Below are 22728 nucleotides of genomic sequence, written 5' to 3' on the forward strand. Positions count from 1 at the left end.
CAGGCAAACAGATCCATCAGGAATGATTTCCCCTTCGTTACAGCCGTGCTGCCTTCCGTCATCTTAGCCTCCTTTGTGCACTCCGAAATGTGTTCTCCTGGGAGGTCACTCTGTGCTTTTCACAGGGACCAAAGCAGGGTGACCAGTCTGGAGCTGCCCAGCTCATCCCTTTGCCTGTCTTTGAGGATGCATGCAAGCTTGCTTTCCTCCCCCTGGCAAAGACATCACACAAGCTCCACAACCTTGCCAAGACCAGCACTGTTGTCACCCCCAGTCTGCACCCACAGACTCATGGTGTCACACCCACCTAAGTGTGGTGGCAAGTCTTCTAAACCTCTCACTTTGTGCTCTTCAGTTCTAACAGTGACAGAATAAATTCATGGCAACTTGTATCTGGTGAAAGATACAAAGATGGAGATTCAAACGGATTCACTGCTCACCACAAATGTTGTTGTCTTTGCTCTTTGCACTCATTAAGAAGTGTATCAGCTGAGCTGCAGCTGATGGTTGTGAAACAAGCCTTCCTAAGATTGTTGCTTGCTTTCTAAGACATAAGAAACAACAGCAGCGCAGTTGAAGTGCTGCCATCATCACTTAGACTTACAGATGTGTTTCACAGAATGGCTTAGGTTGGAAGGGACCTTACAACCCACCCCCAGCTCCAACTCTCTGCCATGGGCAGGGTTGCCTCCTGCCAGTTCAGGCTATCCTGGGCCCTATCCAATGTGGCCTGGATTGCCACCAGGGATGGGGCATCCACAGCTTCTCTGGGCAGCCCTATCTGCCCTCTGCGGCTGCACTATCACCCAGGCAGAGCCAAAGACCAAACTGCCCAGGGAAGCTTAACTTTCCCCTGCCAGATCCTCACAGGGCGAGCTCAAAGAAGAGTCATGGGGGAGGAAGGACAGCCTGGATGCCATCTCGCTCAGACACGCAGAGGGCCTCCTCACCAGCAGGGCCTGATGCTGCTGCTCTCAGATGTGAGTGAGGTCTCATTGGTCTTCTGGCAGCCAGGCCTGCCTCCATGCTGTACACACACACTATGATCAATACCCCTGCTTACAGTTCCATTTCCACTGACATTTCCAGGGTGATTAAGGAGTTATTTCCCAATCTCACCAACATTTAGCAGCAAAAGCAGACAGTCTCACTATTCCCACTGACTCCAAAGAATTGCAGCTTCAAATTCTACACCTGGATCTGTCACTGGTCAGCCTATGCCCACTTGTTGTTTTGCTTACATTGGCTTTCAGTTGAAATAGTTCCTCCCAGCCCCTCAGCAGTTTCCACCTGCACATGTATAGGCAACACACAGATTTATTTCGTTGGACTGCACAAGACATGCTCTTCGAGCTCTTCAAGTTTGGATTTGGGGTGGTCCCATGCAGAGCTGGGAGTTGGACTCGATGACTCTTGTGGGTCCTTCCAACTCGGGATATTCAGTGATACTTGCCAGCACTCACTCCAAGCTGGCTAAGAGGGCCTGCTTTGCATATGTCTGACTCACAAGCACTTTATCAAGCTCTTGGCCAGGTCAGAGAGGAGCCACCACCCCCGCTGCCATCACTGGCCTCATCCACATCTCCAACAAACTTGCTCTTCTCCCTGGCAGCACTTCTTAATGCAAAGCTACCTGCACTAGTAGGAGTAGCACTCTATCAAGAAATATGCTGAAGAACTGCTGTTCTAGAAGATTATCAGATGTCAGCATTCGTCAGCTGTATTCAGGATTTAATATCACCTCAACACTACACTCCATGCAAACCCAGTGTGGGGAGCAGCAAGCAGCCAGTGCTTTCTGATCCTGATATCTAGGCACTGCAGCACCTCTCATCCTTTCTCCTTTCCCTCTCCTTTCCCAATGCATTACCTCCTGCATTGCAAGGAGGAATCCCACAAGCAATTCTGCTTCGTGGCAACAAAGCACATGGTCTTTTTACTGCTCCACTAATGCTTAGCTTCAGCGAGAACCCCTTCTGAGATATTTGTCCAAGCAGCACAATTAGGGATTCAGCACACCTTCAGTTTGTCTCACTATGCACAAGCACGCAGTCTCAGACCAGGCAGCTGCTGAGCCCTGGCTGCCTCTCGCTGGTTCCAGCATGTCTGGGGCTGGCGCAGGGCTGGAGGCACACGAGGGCGATCACATTTCACCATCCTGTCTTCTTACTCAGCATTCAGTGAGCCTCAGTCCATCCTTCTGCAGCTCCCACTACTTATCCCCAGGTTTGGCAAGTTAAGTTGCATCCAAAAGGTCCACAACGTTCTTCTGCCCTGAAGTTTTCCTATGAAACAGCATCTCCTGTCTCATTCTCCTACACACATCCCAGATGTGACAACTGTGAGGTCTCGGAGGCACAGGAACGGAACCACTTACATTTAAATATCTCCCAGCAGCTGAGATGGTGTGCTGTGCATTAGATGCCAATTACGGTGTGCTCTCAGGAGCTCCATGATGTCAAGGTTCTTGTGTTTTCACTGACCCATAAGCACAAACATGATTTTTGTCTCCATTTTTCTCCCCGAGGAACAGGGGTAGCTCTGGCACCAGAGGAACACAACAGGCTTCCAACAGCAGCTGCCCATGGCACGAGGGTGGGTGGTAGGAAGCTCCATGTGGGCTTTCTGCTGGCCAACTCACGCCAGGAGGAAGAGTGAAGAAGTTTCTTTACCATTAAGTAAAGCCCTGGAAAGCCCAAGTGAGCTCTACCTCACAGGCAACTGCAGCAGTGACCTGCATTGCCCCACAGCTGAGGACAGGGCTGATTTCAGTGGCATGGCTTCACCTCCCAGCAGCCAATCAACGAGTGGTTTTGTCATCGTAATCTTCCCAAGGGTGAAAGTGCACTGGCAGCAGAGCAGCCCCGAGGGAAATCCTGGGGCTTTGCTGCAGATGGTGGCAGATGCCCCGTGGTGATCTCTGCAGCCTGCATCCTGAAGTACCAGGCAGCAGGAAATCAGAATGATGGAAGCTGGAAAGCTTTCATGGAGATATAAGAGATGGTCGCTGCTCAGAGGATGAAAAGGTTCATTTCCCTTTGCTGGATGTTTGCTGACTTCCCATGGCAGTATCTCACCACGTCCAAGGCCTGCATGCTTTAATCCTGCACCAGGGGGCACAGCCACGATGCCAACTTCTCCCAGAGCTGGGCTGCAGGCTTCCTGCTACAGCCACAGCAGTACCAGGAATGAGCAGTTCCTATTTAGGGTCGTGCAAGTTGCAGAAATTAAGGAACCAAAACCCAGCCACTCTCAATTTAACCAGTGCAAGAGATGCAGTAGCACAGAGACACCGATACATGCTTCCCTGTCTTGGATTCAGTATCAGTAGATGAAAGACAGCATGAAAGGAAATGGTTCAGTGTTTCATCCCTGTATCCTGTCTATCCAAACAAAACAGTAATTGCAATGTATTCTCTGGTAGAGAAGTCAAAATGATTACTACCTCTACAAACTCACGAGTTCTCTGAATTGGTAACAGCAGGATGCTTTGATCTTGCTCTGCAGTCTCCGAAGAGGCATTGACTGCTACCCCCTAAGGAAGTACACTTGGCATTCTCCATCATCTAAACACAGCAACTTATGGCCTCAAATCTGCACCAAGAAGACACCAACATCACCTTAACTCTGAGGTGAGTTTGTGAAGATAAATTCCTACCATGACACAGGATACCTTGGTCTGTTACAGGCTAGGGCTCATATTATGCTGTTGCTTGCACGTAATGGAGATGGTGATGTGCCTGAAGTGTTCTCCCTCCACTAAGAGCAGAGCTCTCACTAAGTTTGTAAGAGCTGAAGGACAAAAAAACAACAGCTGGAGGACAAAAATTAATACGTTGCTGAAAAAAAAGGCTTGTCAGTGATCACAACTGTTCTGAAATGTCTTACTATGCTTATAATGACCCATCCTTTTAAAATCTGCTTCGCTGCCTCAAAAATTGTATTTGGAGAAAGCCAGTTCCATTGATTTCATGAACAATATTTCTGACATAACTGAATGGTACCTTGTAGGGTGAATAACCTGAAAGAAGAGTATTCACAGAAAATAACGGAGTGGATGGTATATTTTGTAAGGCTTATCTGGGTGGCATACAGGCAACCAGTAAAGAAAGGCTCACCGTTTGCAGATGGTTGAGGCTTGCTCAAAACTCCACAGGGGAGAGATCTCCAACAAGAGATCCTTCCCCAGTGGTGGTCAGCCCTTAAATGGGGTCTTGGAGAGGTGGAGCCAGACTCCATCCGTTCTGGTCACACAGGTGCATTGCCTTCACCTGTGCTCCTGCAGCTGACTCAGTGCTTGCCTCAGGTGATCAATCAGTGGTTCACACCATGATTCAACAGTTCCCATACATACTTCTACTTTAAAGAGGAATTTAAAAACTGGGCCAACAAGACTGAGGCAAAAGCAGAAGCTCTCCATCCATTTCCTCAGTGCTCATCACCATCGTAGACAGTTTCACCCACCATGCTCTTCAAAATCTCCACCACTTCTGCTGTCTGACCATTGTTGCTAACACTTCCCAACCCCTATGGAACTGGCCATGTTGCCCAGAACTCAGCTCCTGAATGATCCAGGTAACTGCAAAGCTGCAAGTGGTGCAAGTTACTCAGCTTTCTCTAACCATGCTTTACTTTACATACAAAATGGAACTTGACTTCTCACTGCGATCGATTTAACGTATGGGTAAAATACATCTCAACTTCCCAATTTTTTTTTGTCAAGCTTCTTATTAATAACTTTCACAATTTTCTACTTCATTGCTCATTCCTTTATCATCTAAAAAAATAGTAAAGGGGACAACCATAGTAACAAACAGAGGATAAAGTATTTTTCCCCCCCAGACCTTAGTGTAGTATAATAAATTGGTAAACAAATTGGTTACTGCACTGTAAGACATATACATGGCACAGGACAACTGTTTCCAGCAAGTATGCTACTCCAGCATGAGGACTTTCACCAGCTGTTATCAAGAACCATGTATTATTGCCAGCTTCCTGAATAATAACAAAGGCCTTTTATTGTGCCCTGAAATTAAACCTGATTCTCACAAATTATGGTCAAGACTCAGTATCTAGAAGAAAATAGCTATCCCAGAAGAAATAAATGAGGTAAGAGTCCTTCATGTCTCTTCAAAGATCTTGATGTTTCCTCCAACTTAATGGCAGAAATTCCATCAGTTTCAGTGGTGCAACTGTTAATGCTCTAAACATAAATTTTGGTACAACATGTAATCTACAATCTGCTTAAGCTTATCCATTTAATTAGTATAACATTAGTGAGTTTTAGAGAGGAGCACATCCATCTTCTGCTTGGCTTCTTGAAGAAGGATTTGTAAAATGAATCTTATTAGAGCACACACCGAACCACAAAGCACACAGCATTCACTTCCCCAAAGATCAGCAGCAAGAGCTCCTCCCTGACTCTCAGCCAGCCCAGGAACAGCTGCCTTCCTCCTTACCTACAAGGGAAGAAAAGAGGCTTTTCAGAGCATCATCAATTTTTCTTCAAAATTCAGTCTCTGCACCTCCCACTGTAAGGGCCGTGTACTACACAAGTGTATTCAGAATGCAGGGATCACCAGGTTAACAGCAACACACCCTAGCACAACCAAATGCACCCTAGCACAACCAAACCCAACCAAGCAGTGGCTGTGCTTCCTCCCTCCAGCAGCTGAATGAGTCCCTCAGGCTGCTGAAACAGTTCTACCACACTATCATTTAAGAAAGTAGAAGTTATAAGATTACTTTCATTACTAACAGGTGTCATTCCTCACACGTGCTAATACTGATTTACAACTGACTGCACATGTGGTGGTGTGGGAGACAGATGTGATCCCTCCGTGACATTTCAGGATATAAAAGGTTCTGATTCATCCTCTCCTCTCATCCTTAATGTCATCTATTAAGTTATCCATTGGGAAAATATCATTCCTGTTCAACAGTGAGAACCAAATGTCAAGCGCTCTAATACATTTCCACACTGTCCGACAGCCCGGCCTTGCAAAGATTTAGTCTTAATCTTTACAGTCTGCAAGTGCTCTCTTGATTCCAATCAATAGGAAAGAGAAACACATGCATGAGCTTTAGCAAGGCAGAGCAATCTGCTGGGTTTGTTCTGACAGATCCACAAGACAAAGCATCCAAGGAAAGAAAACCCACAGATCTTTCAGCAAGCCCCCTTTGTAGTTTTCCATTCATCCATCACCGCAGCAGAAACACCACAGAATGGACTGAGCTTTAAGAACTTGAATGAAAATTAAGGCAACAGTTCTGTTTGGTTTCTGCAGGAGTTGCGTTTAGACAAGCTAACATTTTAAATGTCAGGCACTATTTACAGATTTGCTTGGACAAGCACATATTCTTTATTTGTCTTGACAAAAGGGAACTCCGCATACCTCACTATTCAATCCTGCCAAATATTTTAACCAGAAGTTACAGGATTTTTATGTATTCATATGGTATTAGAGTACCTAACTACTTTTTGAAAACATGCTGACCTTTCAATCAGTTTCTAAAATCAATGCATTTTGAAGACTTCTTTAGCTAATAAAACATGTTCTGCCTCAGCCCATTGTGTTGTCATAACCAATTCCCAAAATAACTTAGATGGGCAACACTCTGGAAAAGGGAAGTTCCATTTTATAAAGATTTTTACCGTGAGAGCACACCGAAGGCCCTGCCCAGGAACATGTTTGTGTGGTCACACGACAGGAATGTTCCCACCTTCCATTTAATTATATGGTGCCGACAACTTCATCCTTTTCCAAGGGGCTTAAGCTCTGTAACAGCATTGGTTTGAAGCACTCGAGATCTGAAATCACCACACCAGTGAAAACAAAACTGAGGAGATAAATTCCACTGACATTTCTTACCACACGTCTTCCTTAAAATTCCTTATTTAGCTTGCAGACTAAGAAGCATTATTAAAGTTAGCTACGGACCCGATCGCATCCTTTAAAGCACCACCAAAATGCACTACAGTATTTTTTTATTTAGTTTACAGGGGAATCTATCAGTACAGGTTGCAGAAAGAAAATGTTTAGTGCTATTTACAGTTCGTTTTAAAACTCTGCTCTATACAAATTTAATTCTGATCAGTATGAACAATATTTCTGTAAATCTACTGCATATAAAGCATTTCATCAAAGCAATAACAATGGATAAAATAACCAGATTACATCTGAATGATGCCAATCATTCGAAAAAATGATTATATAGAACATCTGTAAGAGCTGTGGACACGTAAGTACAGAACACAATGTCAACCTGTGACTTTTTTTTTAAAGGCTAAAGCTATTTATATGGAATATTGTTCTATTATACTACACGCCAATCTATATTTAACTTCTATAGTTATGTATTTTATAAGATTTTTATTAAATATATTCTACACATATTTGTAATTTCAGCCAGGAAGAATTCCTCCCCAGTGAAAAAAATATAAAATCTTTTATTTTTTTTTTAATTTTTTAATTTTTTTTACAGGTTTAGATGAAACTAGCTCATGCTTCAGTGCTGTGCAAATTTCTTTAGCATATCAACGTTTAAATTATTGATATGAAATAAAAGAATGGCATCCTTTTTAATTATGTATGCCTTAAAAATCAGCTTCTGATTTTAATACAATTGCAAGCACTAATACCAAATGCAGGTTACGTAAAGAAACAAAACTAGTACTATGGCAGAGGTTTCTCTTTTTGCTTTTTAAACTTTAATAATTCTTTTGAAGTCTCTAATGAGTAAGCATGACACTGGACACTAAGGTACAGATGAGAAAGTGACCGAAAAACACCAATTGTCAATATTCAAATACATAAAACTTATTAGTAGATGTTTTCTAACATTTATGCACAATAATAAAAGCCTACGAACTACAGGAAATTACCCCTCCCATATTAAGGCTAGGAAATGCACTCTCTGCACTTGTTTGTGCTGTCTGAATTAAGCACTCACCTAACGTACGAGATAAAGAGTGCACGCAGTAACGAAAAAAATTAGTTTCATCAGCCCTCTACAGAGTGCTTTTAAATTACAGGCACATTGTTGTTTTTTTTTTTGTTTTAGTGAAAATATATATAGTTAGAGTTGGTTTAGTTAGCATTCTGTGCCAGGTCGGCCACCACTCCGGCTGACTCAGGTAGAAGTGACTTAACAGTTTTTCCTTTGATTTGGCCATAAGTGAGATTTACTTTAATTATAGATATACTATTTTCCAGTGTTGCATTATACATTGTAGGTTACTACTAAGTATCTCAAATATTGTTACAGATTGTTGATGAGAAATATACTGTCAACCACATACTTAGTGCAAATTGCATCTAGAAAGCTTGACTAGTTAGATCCGGTTAATAGAGATTCTTGTGGTAGCAAAACGATTCCTGCTATGGAAAAGAACACATTAAGCTTTCCAGAGATCAAATTCCTTCAAGAACTGATGTACTGTAGGATTATTCAACAAACAGAAAGCAGGAATTAAAAGAAAACAAAAAAACAAAAAAACAATGAAAGTGTTCATAGATTTTTCTCTTTAAAAAAAAGAAAAGACTAATGAGACAGTGTTCATGTAATATTTCAGTTCCATGGATTTACAGACAGGCTCTTCCTACAGGTGTCTGAAGCAAGGTAGGGCCTCTTCTATTCCAGCAGCATGAAAGACAAAGACTATATTACATCACACTTAGCAGGTAAAGCTAACAGGGTTTACAGGATTACACAGCAATTGCTTTCTCCAGTTTTTTCACGGTTCCTTTGACCTGTGGAGCAAGAAGAAAGTTCTGCTCAGAAGGTGTTTCTAAAAGGATTAGATCGTTCTGTGCATGAATAAAATATGCTTAAGAACGTACTTTTTTTCTTTTTTTAATAAAAAGAATGCAAATTATTTTTATTATCTACGTGCATACATAACTGGAAAACAGATCAGGATATTCTGAAGGTTTTCTGATGTTCTGAAGGTTTGGCTAAGTTTCTACATTTTACAAAAATGCTAAAATGGAAAGGTAACGCCTTGATCTTCTATAGACAGCACATACAGAAGTATTCTATTCTCAAGACCACAAGACTTCTCTACTATGAAAGACTTATAAAGCTTGACATGTGACTACTTTGCCACGTACTTGAATAAGAAACATTCCTAGTATACAGCATACCTTGAGAATTTGGTTCTGGCAATGTCTCTCTAGCCACCAAATGCATCACTGTTGTTTTGCCAAAAGGAAGTTTTAATGCTGCAAAATGAGAAAAGAAGATTTATAATACATTACAGTAATCTTTTCAATTGAAACCAACATTGACCAGATTTGCATCTCTTCAGAACTTCATATGCTAGGTTTGCACTACTTAAAAAAAACCATTAGCCTGGCCAATGTTTTTGTCATCTTAGGATATGATAATAACAACTTAACCCATGACGTCCTTAGGAAGTCTGATATTCTTTTTAAGAAGTTTAGTCTTCCTCTTGTGAGTGAAAGAGGAAGGCCAAGGCTCAGAGAAAAAGTGCCCTTTATTCATAAAGATGGGAAAAATGGTAATTCAGACACTACACCATTAGTTCTGAGGCATTCGGAATATCAGCCACCACTGCAAAACTGATCCTCCTGAAATACAGCTTCATCCACGACACAGATTTCTGAGATATAGCGTCTGCATCTTACTTTTCAATACTGAAGTGTGATGTCAGCTGTATGTGAAAAGCATCAAATGTAGAACACTTAAAATCAGACAAGCCACTTCTTGCAGTGCTGCCTATGTGAGCCTTATTAACAAGTTCACTGTGCTTCCTGTTGAAACTAATACTTTTTTCATACTCTGATATACCAGTGCAATGCTGCATTATGGGTTTATCACTGCAGTAAAATACTTTCCAAAGCTTCTACATCCACTGAAATCAAAATATTCACTCGTGTTTGTTACATTTAACAAGTTCTCACTGCTAGGTTCAGTATTAAGAACTTAAAACTTTTTTTTTTTATCTTTTAAAAGAACTTTCACAGGATTTTTATATTGTTTTGTTTCCTCACTCCTAATCCTAAGCACCTTTCTCACCTATATTTCTAACAAATGCAAAGGAAAGATGCACTCTCTCTAGGGTATTTTTTCCTTTTTATAGAATGAAAAAAGGTAGTGAGAAATAGAGATGCAACAGTTTCACCCTAAACACACAAATCATTTTGTCTTGAGTAGAATTTTTCCTCTTAAGTTCAATTTATTATTTCTAATTTCACAGAGATTGCACCAAGTAATTTTAAGTGAATAAATGAATCATGAATGTCTCATGGATCCAAAAAAAATTGAAGAGAAAATGCTTTTATTCATTTTAATCACTACAGTGTAGATAGATTCTGTAGTAAAATAAACATGATTTGCTTACTACACACATTTGATACAAGACTAGCTACAACATCAGCAATAACAAAGATTTAGTAGAAGAAAAATCAAGTTATAATTATGACACTGGCATAACACACAGAGGGTTGCACAGATAAAAGCATCTCTGAAGCAGCTTTACTGGAGGAATAGCTGTCTCTAGGAAAAAACAGGTCTGAATGTTGCTTGGCACATTTGAAGACTGCAACTAGAAGCTACTGACAGCCTGCAGTCTGACAGGATGAAGTATTTCGGGTACTCATCCCTGTGATACAACTGAAAAGTCTGCAAAGAGCACGTTAAGAGCCTGTTAAACTCAAGGTAAAATGATTTTCTTCATTACATAAATTCTCAGGCCCAAGAAAGACCAAGATTTTACAAATTAATCACATTAGGGACTTCTTACATAATATTAAGACACTTGAGGAAACTTGATTAGTGAGCCACGGAGATTAATTATTTACAGTAATCAAGTAAAAGTACACTATTTTTTAATTAATTTCAGCTAACAATTTGCATAGTTCACACAAGTTCTTATTAACAATTTCCAACAACTGTTTGTTTTGGAGCACCATGAAAGGAGAGCTCCCTAAACAAAGCCCAGTAATCCCCTCCTGCTATCATCATTGCTCTTTCATCCCTTTGTCTCACTTAAACTAAACCTTTATTTAATTCTTCTCTCATCTATGTAATTCTGCTTTTATTCCAGATTCTCTACTGCCAGATTTTCTCTCACTCCCTCTTTTAGTATATGTACAACACAGGACAGGGTGACTGTCCCTCTTCTATTAAGTAAGATATTGCCTACTGCCATTATCTAACAAGACAAAAGAACCATCAATGATGTATCAACTCCCTAACTATTTCAGATATACTGTTTAAAATGCAATCTGCAAGCTAAACATGTAATGTTTTTGCTGCAGCCTCACTTACAATGCCATTTTAAATGTGATCAAAATGGACTCCTGTGTAAAAAGCCACACCAAACTGTTTCCTTGGAAACTCTTGTTTCACTAGTTGATAAAGCATCTTTCAGTACACAGTAAGTTCAAATTCCAGTCAATATTTCCTAATCACCTAAAGCAAATAAAATGCTAAGTGCTATAGCAGCTATACAGAGCTGCAGATAGAAGAGCATAATGGAACAATGGCATAAGTAACTAAATCTCGTATTTAACAAGAAAGCTTTTTTTCTCCCTACTTTTAAAATTCACCAGTTCACTTTGGGTTATTAGTAGAAACCTTGTACAATAAAATAACAGTCTTTTCAGGCTGCTACAAGAGTTGCTGTTGCCCTTTCAGCTGTTTACCTTACTCCAAATAAACTCATTCCTACTAAAGTAAGCCACTGCTTTAGAATTTTTTTTTTCTTAAAACAAAATTAAACAACAAAGATCTTTGACAAATGCTAATATACATGTCAGGTCCTTAGGGTAAAATCATGATGATTAAATTGAAACACATGAGCAACTAACAGCAAACTGAAATGCCCAGAACCAAAGCACTCAGAACACAGGGATTCGGGAGAAGGTAAAAGTCAACAATGCACAGCTATTATTTATCAGCATAACTTGTTCAACAAATATTGAAGACTGCTTCAGGTTTAGAAAGATAACAGCAAAGAGAATAAGCACTAGTAGTTAAAAACAACACCCAAAGGTGAATGCTAAAGAAAACCCCAGTTAGCTATGTTTGCCTGGAAAATGTAAGGCAAGATCCACATCTGTAATTGCAAACATGACCCAAGAGTTAACACGTCTGTCAGCCTTCCTCCAACCACTACCAGCTGCACTCATTGGCACCAGGTAAACACACAAATTAAAGAGTGAATAAAAATCTTAAAGTTCTCTCAACTGAATTGACAATGATCTTTTCAGTTTATTTAGCAGCATTAAAAATTGATTCATGTGGAGAGTAAACCTACTCTAAAAGTATATCATCAGCCAATGTTGGTAGACAATGAATCAATGGCTTTATCATCCTAGTTACTCCATAATGGAAATACCATCATAAGCACTCCCAAAACATTCCTTCCAGGTTCAGATGAACTTCAGAAACATTTCATTAGTGATTTTGCATTATATTATCCTCTCTGTATAGCAATCAAGCAAATGCATGAGCACCCAGAGAAAGGAAGAATATTTATTTTTGAAATGGCTTGGAGAGAATTTATTAATTGCATAAGCTGCTTCTAACGCTGGCAACTTTTTAGGGATAAACAGAAAGACCACTGTCACAAATTTATGTCCCACCTCCATACAAGATAGACATCTAAAAACATACATAATTGCAGAAATACTTGCCACAAGGGGGCATAATTGAATTGCATTTTCTGAGTTGATGAAGTGGAGCCATTTACTTTTATTTTCACCTAGCTATGCATTTGTATCCCTGGGAGAGCACTGGACAGCAAGAATGCTTCCCTTCATTCTCATTCGCAGGGTGTCTGTCTTCATTGCACTAAGGTTTAAAGCACTGTTTACCCAATTATCATAATCTTTATCCAATAATTTAAAATACTGAAGTGTTTATGTAGTAATTTGCCCTCAAATCGCTGTAAGAAAAGTGGAAAAGACACTCCATTTGGCAAGGCAACAAATAAAAGCAGCATTACTGTTTATTTCTGCAGGAGTCTAAGCTGACCAGTTGGTATATCCCAAACTTTAACAACCAGACATAACATGACAAAAAAAAAAAACACAAGATAAGATACAATATGGCATTCTGCGTGTAAGGAAAACAGTGTACAGCACATCATACTGTGATCCTGAACAGGGAAGTAATTATTATTATTGTTGTAACATAGATAATGAAAAGTACTTTCATACCTCCTAGTGTCACATTGCCATGAAGAAACCTCCCTTGATAAATAAGCCGCAAGATATTTGGACTGCTGACTTGTTCCTCTTCCCAGTCTGAAAAGTAAGAGCATTTTCAGTCATGCTGCAGTAACATCTCTTGTTATTTCTCTCACCTTTTCACAAGAAGAAAACTAGTAACAGGACTGTCCTGCATGAAACACTGAAGAGCGCACAGACTGAAAATAGACAGTTCAGCTGAAATCTGTTCTTAAATTTATTTGACACTAGGCACTGAAACATCTATGCCAAGTATAAATATTACTAACTTACCCTACTGACCACATGAGTTATTTAAGATACATACAAGTTCTGACCAACATACTTTTAAGGGCAAGCTGGCTCCCATTTACAGTGAGGCTTAACACTCATTTTGCCAAAACTGTGTTTCTTCCTTCCTTCCACAGCTCAGGGGGTTCTCAAGCCACACTCATCCTCCCCACTTTGCTGTCCAACACTGCAAAGCACATACAGCAGTGCATGTGACCGGTCACTTGAAACAGGGCCCCCAGATCACAGAACTGAGTGCTGTGGGATGCTCGGCAGCGCTCAATGCCGACCAGCTCGAGCCAGTTCCATGTCCAGAGGCAGCAGGGAACTGAACAGCCCAAACAGTCACTGCGGGGAGGCTGAACAGAGGGCTCTCACAGAGGAGACATTTACTGGTATGTTTTAAGGAACGTCTCCAAGAACAATCTGGGTATGTTTTTATGGAGCAAATAGAGATTCGGGAAAAACAAGCATACATTTTCCTATAATGCATTTCCCATAACTTCTAAGCTGTAATAAATCATTTACAAGCTGAGATGATTGTTTCCTATTCTTTCACTGTTCCCTGTAAAAATATGAACAAGTACATCTGCACTTTGCTTTTGGAATAAATATAAAAACCTTTAAATGTTGCATTTAAATGGGCTCTCTGGGAGCAGTGTCTTCTGTTTCTCAGCTGACCAGATATCTGGTAACAGCTGCTCACAAATGTGCTCTTTTGCAGCTTTTGTAGTGCTTGTATACCAGAATGAATATTCAGCAGGGGATCATGACCGAAGACAGAGGCCAACCTGTTAACTGGGAACATACAATTAGCACACAGACGGCGGCAAGGCACCACAAAAGGAGGACTGAAAAGGGAAAAGGAGGAAAGCAGTGGGCAGCCCGGGAGCGGCTGTGGGGTGGGCAGGCGAGTACCCAGGGCAGCAGCTGTAGGGTCACTGGGTGTGAGCTTGGGCTGCACGCTTTGATAAAACTTGGCAACCAGAACAGTTTCTAGTATTTCCCCTCGTTGTCTGATTCAATTGTCTGGCAACAAAAGCATGTGCCATTTCTGCTGTGTCGTGAAGGGGACTGAGCGAAGGGTTGGAATTACCACATCTCTAGGAGAAACTACTTTTTGGAAGGCACCAGGTTTACTTAATCGTATTTACTCTATAGCATCTGAACTGCACAGACTCTGGCTGTAAAGATCAGCCAATTTACAGTAACACAGCGGTACAGAACAGCAACCAGAAGATAACAGAATGTATTTTGGCAGAGGTATTTCCTCATGGTTAACCTGCCAATTTACCCATCTTTTTAATTCTTGTTTCTTGGCTTGCAATCTGAAACATTTCTGATACTATTTCAATTTTCAAATTCCACTGATGACTAAGCGAGACAAGGAGAAAATATTTACCTATGACTTTTTTGCCTTATTATTATGAAAGCTTAATAGATAATTCCTGTACAAAACATCTTCTTAAATTATTTAGATGAAAAGGAATGCAAGGGAACAGGAACCCTACCTACACTATATAGTGGATATTAGCATTCTCCGCCATGAGCCAGGAAATCCTTAATCAACAATTGCATTACCAAAGGAGGAAGAGAGGTTTGGCTTAAGTTCACTAGCATGTGACTGAAGATACTTCATGGCTGTTGTTTTTTTTTCTCCCCACAAGATCATGACAAGTCACAATGACAGTAAAAACAAATTTCGTATCCTCTCCATTTCAAACAAGCTTTTGTCCTCATTTGGATTTTTCAGTCATATGGCACAGGAGAGTGCTGTCACTTAAAAAACAGCTAATAGGCAAATAGCATATATGAAAACCTATATATTTTTCACAAATTGCTTTTTTCCTTAGTCTTTTAAATTGATGCTATCCTTCTTTGTGCAGACAATTAAATATTCATGAAGAAGATTCAGAGTACTCCCACAGGATACTAGGTAATCGAACTGATGCTTCCTTGTCCAGTTCTGTTTTTCATTTTCTTCAAGATGAGATTTTATATTTGAGAAGAAGCCCAGCCTTTAAACTCAGTCTACAACCTTCAAGCTCTTCTCAAGGTAGAGTAGATATTAGAAACATATTTGAATAACAAAACACTATGTAACTTTCAAATACATGGCAATATTTTCACACCTTTGATGCTGCCCTGTTAACTTACATTATATTTACCAAAATCAGTGGCTTTACTGGCTTTAAGTCTTTACTGGTGTAAAGGAGAACTGAAGCAAGCTCACATCACACACTCAATGCTACAAACCACTCAACATACCTGTTTTGCTATAGTGGCATGAAATCAACTTTAATTATTATGATTTCCTTCATTATTCAGTATTAGCTCATACACTATTTCACAAGCCTAAAATAATGTTTGACAAAAGACTTCCTAATCGAATGTCCCAACGCAGGATGAAAGCACAAAATAACCCTTCTTCTGGACACTACTACATTTTGCACACGTACAAAGAGGCATGATACAGGCTTAAGACTGCAAGATCACATGTTCAGAAATGAATTTTTTAGGCCCACATTAAAATATGTACAGTAACTACAAATATGCAACATCAACCAGATTCCTTAGCGTAGACGTACTGTGCATCTAATATTTCAGAAGACTACAAGCCTCTTCCTTCATTATTTATTTTAGTAAATATATAGAGCTACATATATAATGCTACGTCCCAGCAAAATGAGCAAGCCACCCAAACTCCTGTTCTTCCTGAGCTCAAAGATAGCAAGTTTTAAGTTTAAAATACAGATTATCAACACTAACTTTTTGGCAGGGTTTATTACCTATTCCACCCCTGTGACAAAGGCACAACAGAGATAGATATTGCAGTGTTGCAGATTTGTGCAAATAGTAGTCTTTTTCATCTTCAAAATAGTAACCCAGATGAAATCCTGCACCAAAAAAAGCATTTTCTTTCATCATATGTAATACTATGTCTGCGCTTCAGCTATTTTCCCATGAAATCACACTCAGGGAAAACAGTAGCACTTTGTCTTTATAGAACTATTCACATATGTGAATAATACACCTTAGTCTTCAATCCTAATTTACAAGAGTAGTATTCCTGCATGGCACCAACTATATTCATATTAACACTGTTAGTTTCCCCTTCGTCTTTTAATTCCTCTTAAAAAGTTTTTATACTTCATTTTTCCCCGGGAATATATTAATACAGATCCTTTCTAAGATAAGGCAGTAAGTGAGAAAAACTTGAGACTCAATACCACAAACGTGTTTCTTTGACACACCGTGTTTTCCACTAGTTGCCCTCACATAAGTAGTTTTACATCTCCAGCATTTCAAGGTCTTCCACTTACCATATTCTCTACTAAAACTAATCAAGAAAAGGATCTAAAGATAAAGGGAAAAACATAACTTCAGTCTGGGAAAGCAAGTTTTAGAAACGAAGTGGGAAACAGTCAAGACATCTCAACCTAAGAAAGAAAGAAATAAAGGCAAGACGACAATTTTACTTTATGTATATCTGAATGTTGAGAACACATTTATTAACGCTTCAGTCTGAAAACACAGGGAAGCTTCAAACTTGTCATTAAAATGCCAGACACACAGCTACTTACCCATCGGCCAGTTGTCATACACGTGTTTTGCAATATCTGCAGCAGAGTCATTTGGTGAGAACAAGAACTCTTTCGTTTTTCCGCTTACCAAGATGAGGCGCAAATTTATCTGTAAATAAAATGCACTATTAGGAAAAGAACTGGAGAAAGCACAGTTGTATATACATTTTAAACACATTACTAAAAAGTTGTCATTGGTTTTGGGAAAAAAATTTCCTACAGCAATCTCACAATACACTCAGACGGTGTTAAAAATAGGGACAAACTAGGAATAAACAATTTTAACAGCTAACATTTCTAATGTTGAACACCAAAAGACTGTGATAGGTAGTGACCAAACTGAGAGCAACACTAGGAAACCCTTTTAGCAGAGCATGAAAGAAGTCTGTCAAGAAGCACTAGCAACATATCACCTTCGATAGCAAGAAAAATAAAAACTTGGAAAATTAACCTTTAGTCGTAGCACTGAAAATTTTGCAATTGAATAGTCTGTGTACTTAAGTAAAAATCCTCCAGTATGCTACTTATTAGCACAGATATCTCACCTACTGTGTCACCTACAAAACACAGCAGAATCAGATAGTATCCTTTCTTGGTCCCAGCTCACAGAACTCGGTCTTCCAAAAGCAAAGCTTTTTTCCAGCACTGCCATATTGCTAGAAATAAAATTGTTGAGATCCATGAGCAATACAGTAACACAACATATCATAGTTGTTTCAGTTCTTTTAAATCAGATTTCCTTTATCTAACCATCTGCACCTTCAGATATAATTTCTCTCTTCTATGCATATGGAATACATTTTCTTCCATACAGCATTAAAATAATCCATATGAAGAACTTGATACGACACTACTTGGAATGTAAAAAAAAAACAGACTTGGGCTCCACAAGTGACTACTAACAAGATCACAAAAAGTATCTGTGTAGCCAGCACTTGCAACGATTTCTAAGACAAGTAGGAATCTAACCACTTGGTGTGTTTGGCCTACGAGCCTGAATCCTATCACCTTTTAGGGAAGCCTTGGCATCCTAACTTCTTGGATGCAAACTCTCATGTTGCATCCCACATTCATGAAAACTTTTCTTCCTGGAACTGTTTCTTGTTAGAAATCAGAATATGTTTCTTCTAGGTCAAATACAAAAGGAAAAATTTATAGTGAAGATCAAACTCTCAAGCCTTCTGCAGGGTTAATATCTCAGTGAGAGTCCTATCTTGTCTATTCATTTTTCTGGTTACTTCAGAAGCCTACCAATCTTAAATGCTTTGGTTTCGGTTCATCTCACCTATCTTTGAGAATCCAATAGACGTAGCCAAGTTATGGTCTCTGTCATCCTACATGCTTCATCAATGCTACTTCACTGAGTACTGTCTGCAGTTATGGGCACCACTACATAAGGAGGACATTAAACTATTAGGGAGTATCCAAAGGAGGGCTACAAAGATGAAGGGTCTGAAAGACAAGACGTATTAGGAGTGCATGAAGCCCTTTAGTTAGCCCAGCCCAGAGCAGAGCAGCTGAGGGGAGGCCTGATGGCGGCTGCAGCTCTCCCAGGGAGCGGAGGGGCAGCGCTGAGCTCTGCTCTGTGTGACAGCGACAGGGCCCGAGGGAACGGCATGGAGCTGTGTCAGGGGAGGGGCAGCTGGGGGTTAGGGACAGTGCTGCACCACAGGGCGGTGGGCATGGAGCAGGATGCACAGGGCAGGGGGCACAGCTCCAAGCTGCTGCAGCTCAAGGATCATTTGGACAGTGCTCTCAGACACAGAGACTGAATTTATGCTGGCTCCTTGTGGAGCCAGATTAGACTTAAATGATTCTTGTGGGCCTCCTCCAACACTAAATGTTATGTAATAAGAAAAGAACCCCTTCAAAAAATAATTTAGTCTCTAGTTCAAAACGTAGCAAAGGCAAATTCACACCAGAGCTATGTCCCCACTCCGTTCTCTTGTTAAGACGCACAGGAAACCAAAAGCTCTGCCATCAACCCCGGGAAGAAGCCAACCAGGATCTGTTCCTGAGGAAAGGCCACCACACTGTCACGTTATCCCTACCTGCATGAACACAGAAAATCACAAGAGTCCTCAAGAACAGAAGCTCCAGGAAAGCTGTTCAGTCACAGGACTCAGAACACACCTGGGCTGGAAGCATTCTGGTTCCATTTCCACTGAAATTTCCAATTATTTCCCAATCTCACCAAGATTTAGCAGCAAAAGCAGACAGTCTCACTACTCCTAAGAACTGAGATTTCAAATTCTACACCTAGATTTGGCACTGGTCAGCCTACGCCCGCTTGTCGTTTTGCTTATATCAGCTTTCAGTTGCAATAGCTCCCCCCAGCCCCTCAGCAGTCTCCAGCTGTGTATTTATAGGCAACACACAGATGATTTCTTTAGTTGGAGTGCACAACACACTTGTCAAGCTTTCCTCGATGATATACCATTTCTCCCATTCTCTGAGGCGGTCTGTCTCTACACGTTTCTTTCTCTTTCCCTCCTCAAACCAGACGACTATTTCTAAAGTGTACTATATGATGTTTCACCAGCTGCTGCTTATAACACCACCAGTAATTTCCTCCATCTACTGGAAACATCCTCTGTGACAGCCTCCCAAAAATACATAGACCTCCTTCATAACCACTCCATGCTGTTAGTTTGGTCACTATGTAGGTCAATCAACCTTCATTCTTTCCTTTATTTAGCCCCAGAGCTGTAATTGACATTTGAACTGTAATGCTCTGGAGCTCCAAATTTCATCCCACTCGTATTGCTCTATTTCTCCCAGGGAAAAGAGGAAGGAGCCTAAGTGGAAAGGAATTGGCAAAACCTTATTTTGCACCACCAAAATGTTTGAGATCTCCTCAATTTCTGGGCCTGAGTCCTATGAAATCACTCACACATTTCCATGTATCCTTTCTTTCTATGGAAAGAATACATTTTGAACTTTGTGTCATCCACAAATTTTAGCAGCAGCAGCCCTCTATGTGTACCTTTGTCATTAAAGGAGTAACATGAAGTAAGACTGGTCTAAAAATTGATCCACAGAAATTCCAGTAATGAGCTCTCCCTGACCCAGCTTCCCCCAAATCTCAGTTCCTTTATGTCAGGCCCTTATACTACACATTTTCTCTCTTAAATCCTAGTTTCTCCTATTTAACCAACAGTTTGCAATCTGGCATCACATCATTTGGTATGTATGTACTCAGATCAAACTATAAAAATTTCTACTTAGAAAGTCAGTTCTTTTCAACAGAAGTCAGTTTGCCATCATCTGGCTTTCAGAAGTGTAGTGTGCTGCCTTCCACTCCACTTTCTCTATACCTCATTATCTTTAATTATCCTTTAAGCATTAATGCATCTCATTACAACCCCAACAGACTGCCAAAAATTTAGAAGGTTTAGACTGCGTCACAAGCTGTTATTGTACTAGGGAATGGGCTGCCTGTTTAACAAACAAACAAACCAACCAACCCCAAATATTCAGCAGTGGCATCTGCTGTGCACACTCGTAGATGGAATGAGGAGCTCTCTTCCCCAGCAGCTTTCCTTATTCATTTTCACCTCCCCACAACATATATGTCCCCTACTCTAGGCCAGCTTGCTCCCTCTAGCCAAGTAGTACCCCAACTCAGGTTTTATGCATATTGTCTAAGGATTTATTTTCATTTATCAGTGTGTAGTTTATCTGTGGTGGGGTTTACATGTTTTGAAGATGAGAACACCTTCCTAGGCAGTGAACGTTTCTACCACCAAACTATCAGCTCCTCAGAATTTTGGGATCTGTATCCTACAAGGGGATGGTTAAGAAAAACAATAATCAAATAGTCACGCTCAGTATTTAAATTATCAGGATCCAGCATTAATATAGAATTGATTTTATTCTTCAGTTAGCATTACATTAAAGAGACTTGTTTTCATTTTCACTGCTGAGTTTTGAAATTGCATAACACACTGAAGTGAATACAGAAAGGAGAAGAACATCATAGAGAAATAACCAAAACCTACAAAGTTTGATTAAATCTTACTTCTGCAGTTAATATACAATTTAAAAAAAATCAATAAGCTCAATACAAGCACCAAGGAAAAAAAAATGAGAAATTTTTGTTCCATCTTCCTCCTTCCAAGATAGAGTACCTAACAGTGCTGCAGAATATTTCTTATAGCCTATCAAATACAAAAGGCACATCAAGATAAACTCATAATTCTACAAGATATACTATAAAATGCATAAACCAGGATTTTTTCTTTGTAAAATTAAATTTTAATTCCATTTTTTTTTAATTTTTAAATTAAAATATTTTCTTTTAAAAAAAAGCTAACATCAAATACTAGCAGAAGTCCAAAATAAATCCTTAAAAAACAGTAAAACAGATGTGCAAACACAGGGAAATAGCTGCCCTAATAAAAGCTTCAAGTATTTTCTTATTTATAGTACAGCATGCCACTGACGTGTAGTTTGCATGTTTGTATATATATATATATATATATATATATATCATATATATTCATAGAAGATAAATATACCTTTGTATTTATATTTCTGTATCTTGGCTTGAAGGAATCTTAGTCTTCAGTCGCACATCACATTACCTCAAGGAGTTTGAAGCAAAGAATCCCAAAGTTTGCCTTGAAATTGAGTCTAATCTTGATTCTCTCAGGGGCACTAGGAAAAGTTAATTGCTTGCAACTGCTGTACTCATTCTGTGCATCTGAGAATTCTACTTCAAACAAACCTTTTGGCAAAATGCCACTGATGAAAGTCCCATCTAAAAAAAGTACATGGGTGCACTTATTGGAAACAAAGAAAAGTCTTGGCTCTATAGAGAAATTTTGACATGGAAGCAGTCAATTTAAAAATTTCCAGTAACCAGATGATCCTTAATGGTTTTAGCCATAGTTCTGTTTTCTGTATTAGAAATTTTCAAGCAACTTGCACATTCTGAGATAATATGCTTACAGCCTCCTTCTCCTTTTGAGCTGAAGGAGTGCTGGTCCTACAATACGTGACTCCTCTGGCCCTGGCAAGCTTGCTCTTTCATGGGGAGGTAACGACCATCCTGGCTATCGGCCTCCAAAGGAAATTCCAGACTCCTGTTACAGTAAACTGAGTAAGGGTCTCCGACTTCCATTTCCACATTATAGCAACAACTGCTAGTGAAGAAATTAGTTCAGAAGAGCAATGGTCTCAGAAGTAGGATTAAATACAACTTGTATTAAAGACAACTAATGGACGATGTCTCCTCTGTAGGGTTATATAATTGCCCATTCTGTTTGTGATCTCAAGCATGCAAATCTCATCCTCTTCCCCTACACTCCACAACCAACACAGATTTCATAATTACAGCTCCAATAACCACCACACCAGTTGCATTACAGATATAGTAAAAAAAACAGGGTGCAAGATTATACACTGTAAACTGGGAAAAAAAAGGATACAGAGAAGATTGCAGTAACAACTGCTGCGCAACTGCAACTTTTGGAACAAAAATCTGAGTCATGAACATACAGAAGCTAAGTAACCTCATGGCTATAGTTTGAGACATCACAATCCTTCAACACCAAGAAACAGGAGATGCACCTCCAGAACACTTCTTGATGATTGAGTGACTTTCATCTAAACAAGCTATTTTGTTATGAATTTTATGCTCTGGTAGCAGC

The 22728-nt window shown here is 39.8% G+C and overlaps 1 protein-coding gene across 1 annotated transcript in view; it reads right to left on the bottom strand.

Annotated features, from left to right (window-relative positions):
- Positions 1-8040: 8040 nt before the first annotated feature.
- Positions 8041-22728, bottom strand: part of UBL3 (ubiquitin like 3) — a 55160-nt gene continuing 40472 nt past the window's right edge. The window contains exons 2-5 of the mRNA XM_065730190.1: positions 17075-17183; positions 13191-13277; positions 9147-9224; positions 8041-8753 (exon numbers count right to left, since the gene is read on the bottom strand). Coding sequence (XP_065586262.1) covers positions 8701-8753; positions 9147-9224; positions 13191-13277; positions 17075-17183 — 327 coding nt within the window. The 3' untranslated portion in view covers positions 8041-8700. The remainder of the gene's footprint in view (positions 8754-9146; positions 9225-13190; positions 13278-17074; positions 17184-22728) is intronic.

The sequence above is a fragment of the Cyrtonyx montezumae genome, unplaced genomic scaffold (genome assembly GCF_038088225.1).
Source record: "Cyrtonyx montezumae isolate F1298 unplaced genomic scaffold, pur_monq_1.0 scaffold_12, whole genome shotgun sequence".
Taxonomy (NCBI): Eukaryota; Metazoa; Chordata; class Aves; order Galliformes; family Odontophoridae; genus Cyrtonyx; species Cyrtonyx montezumae.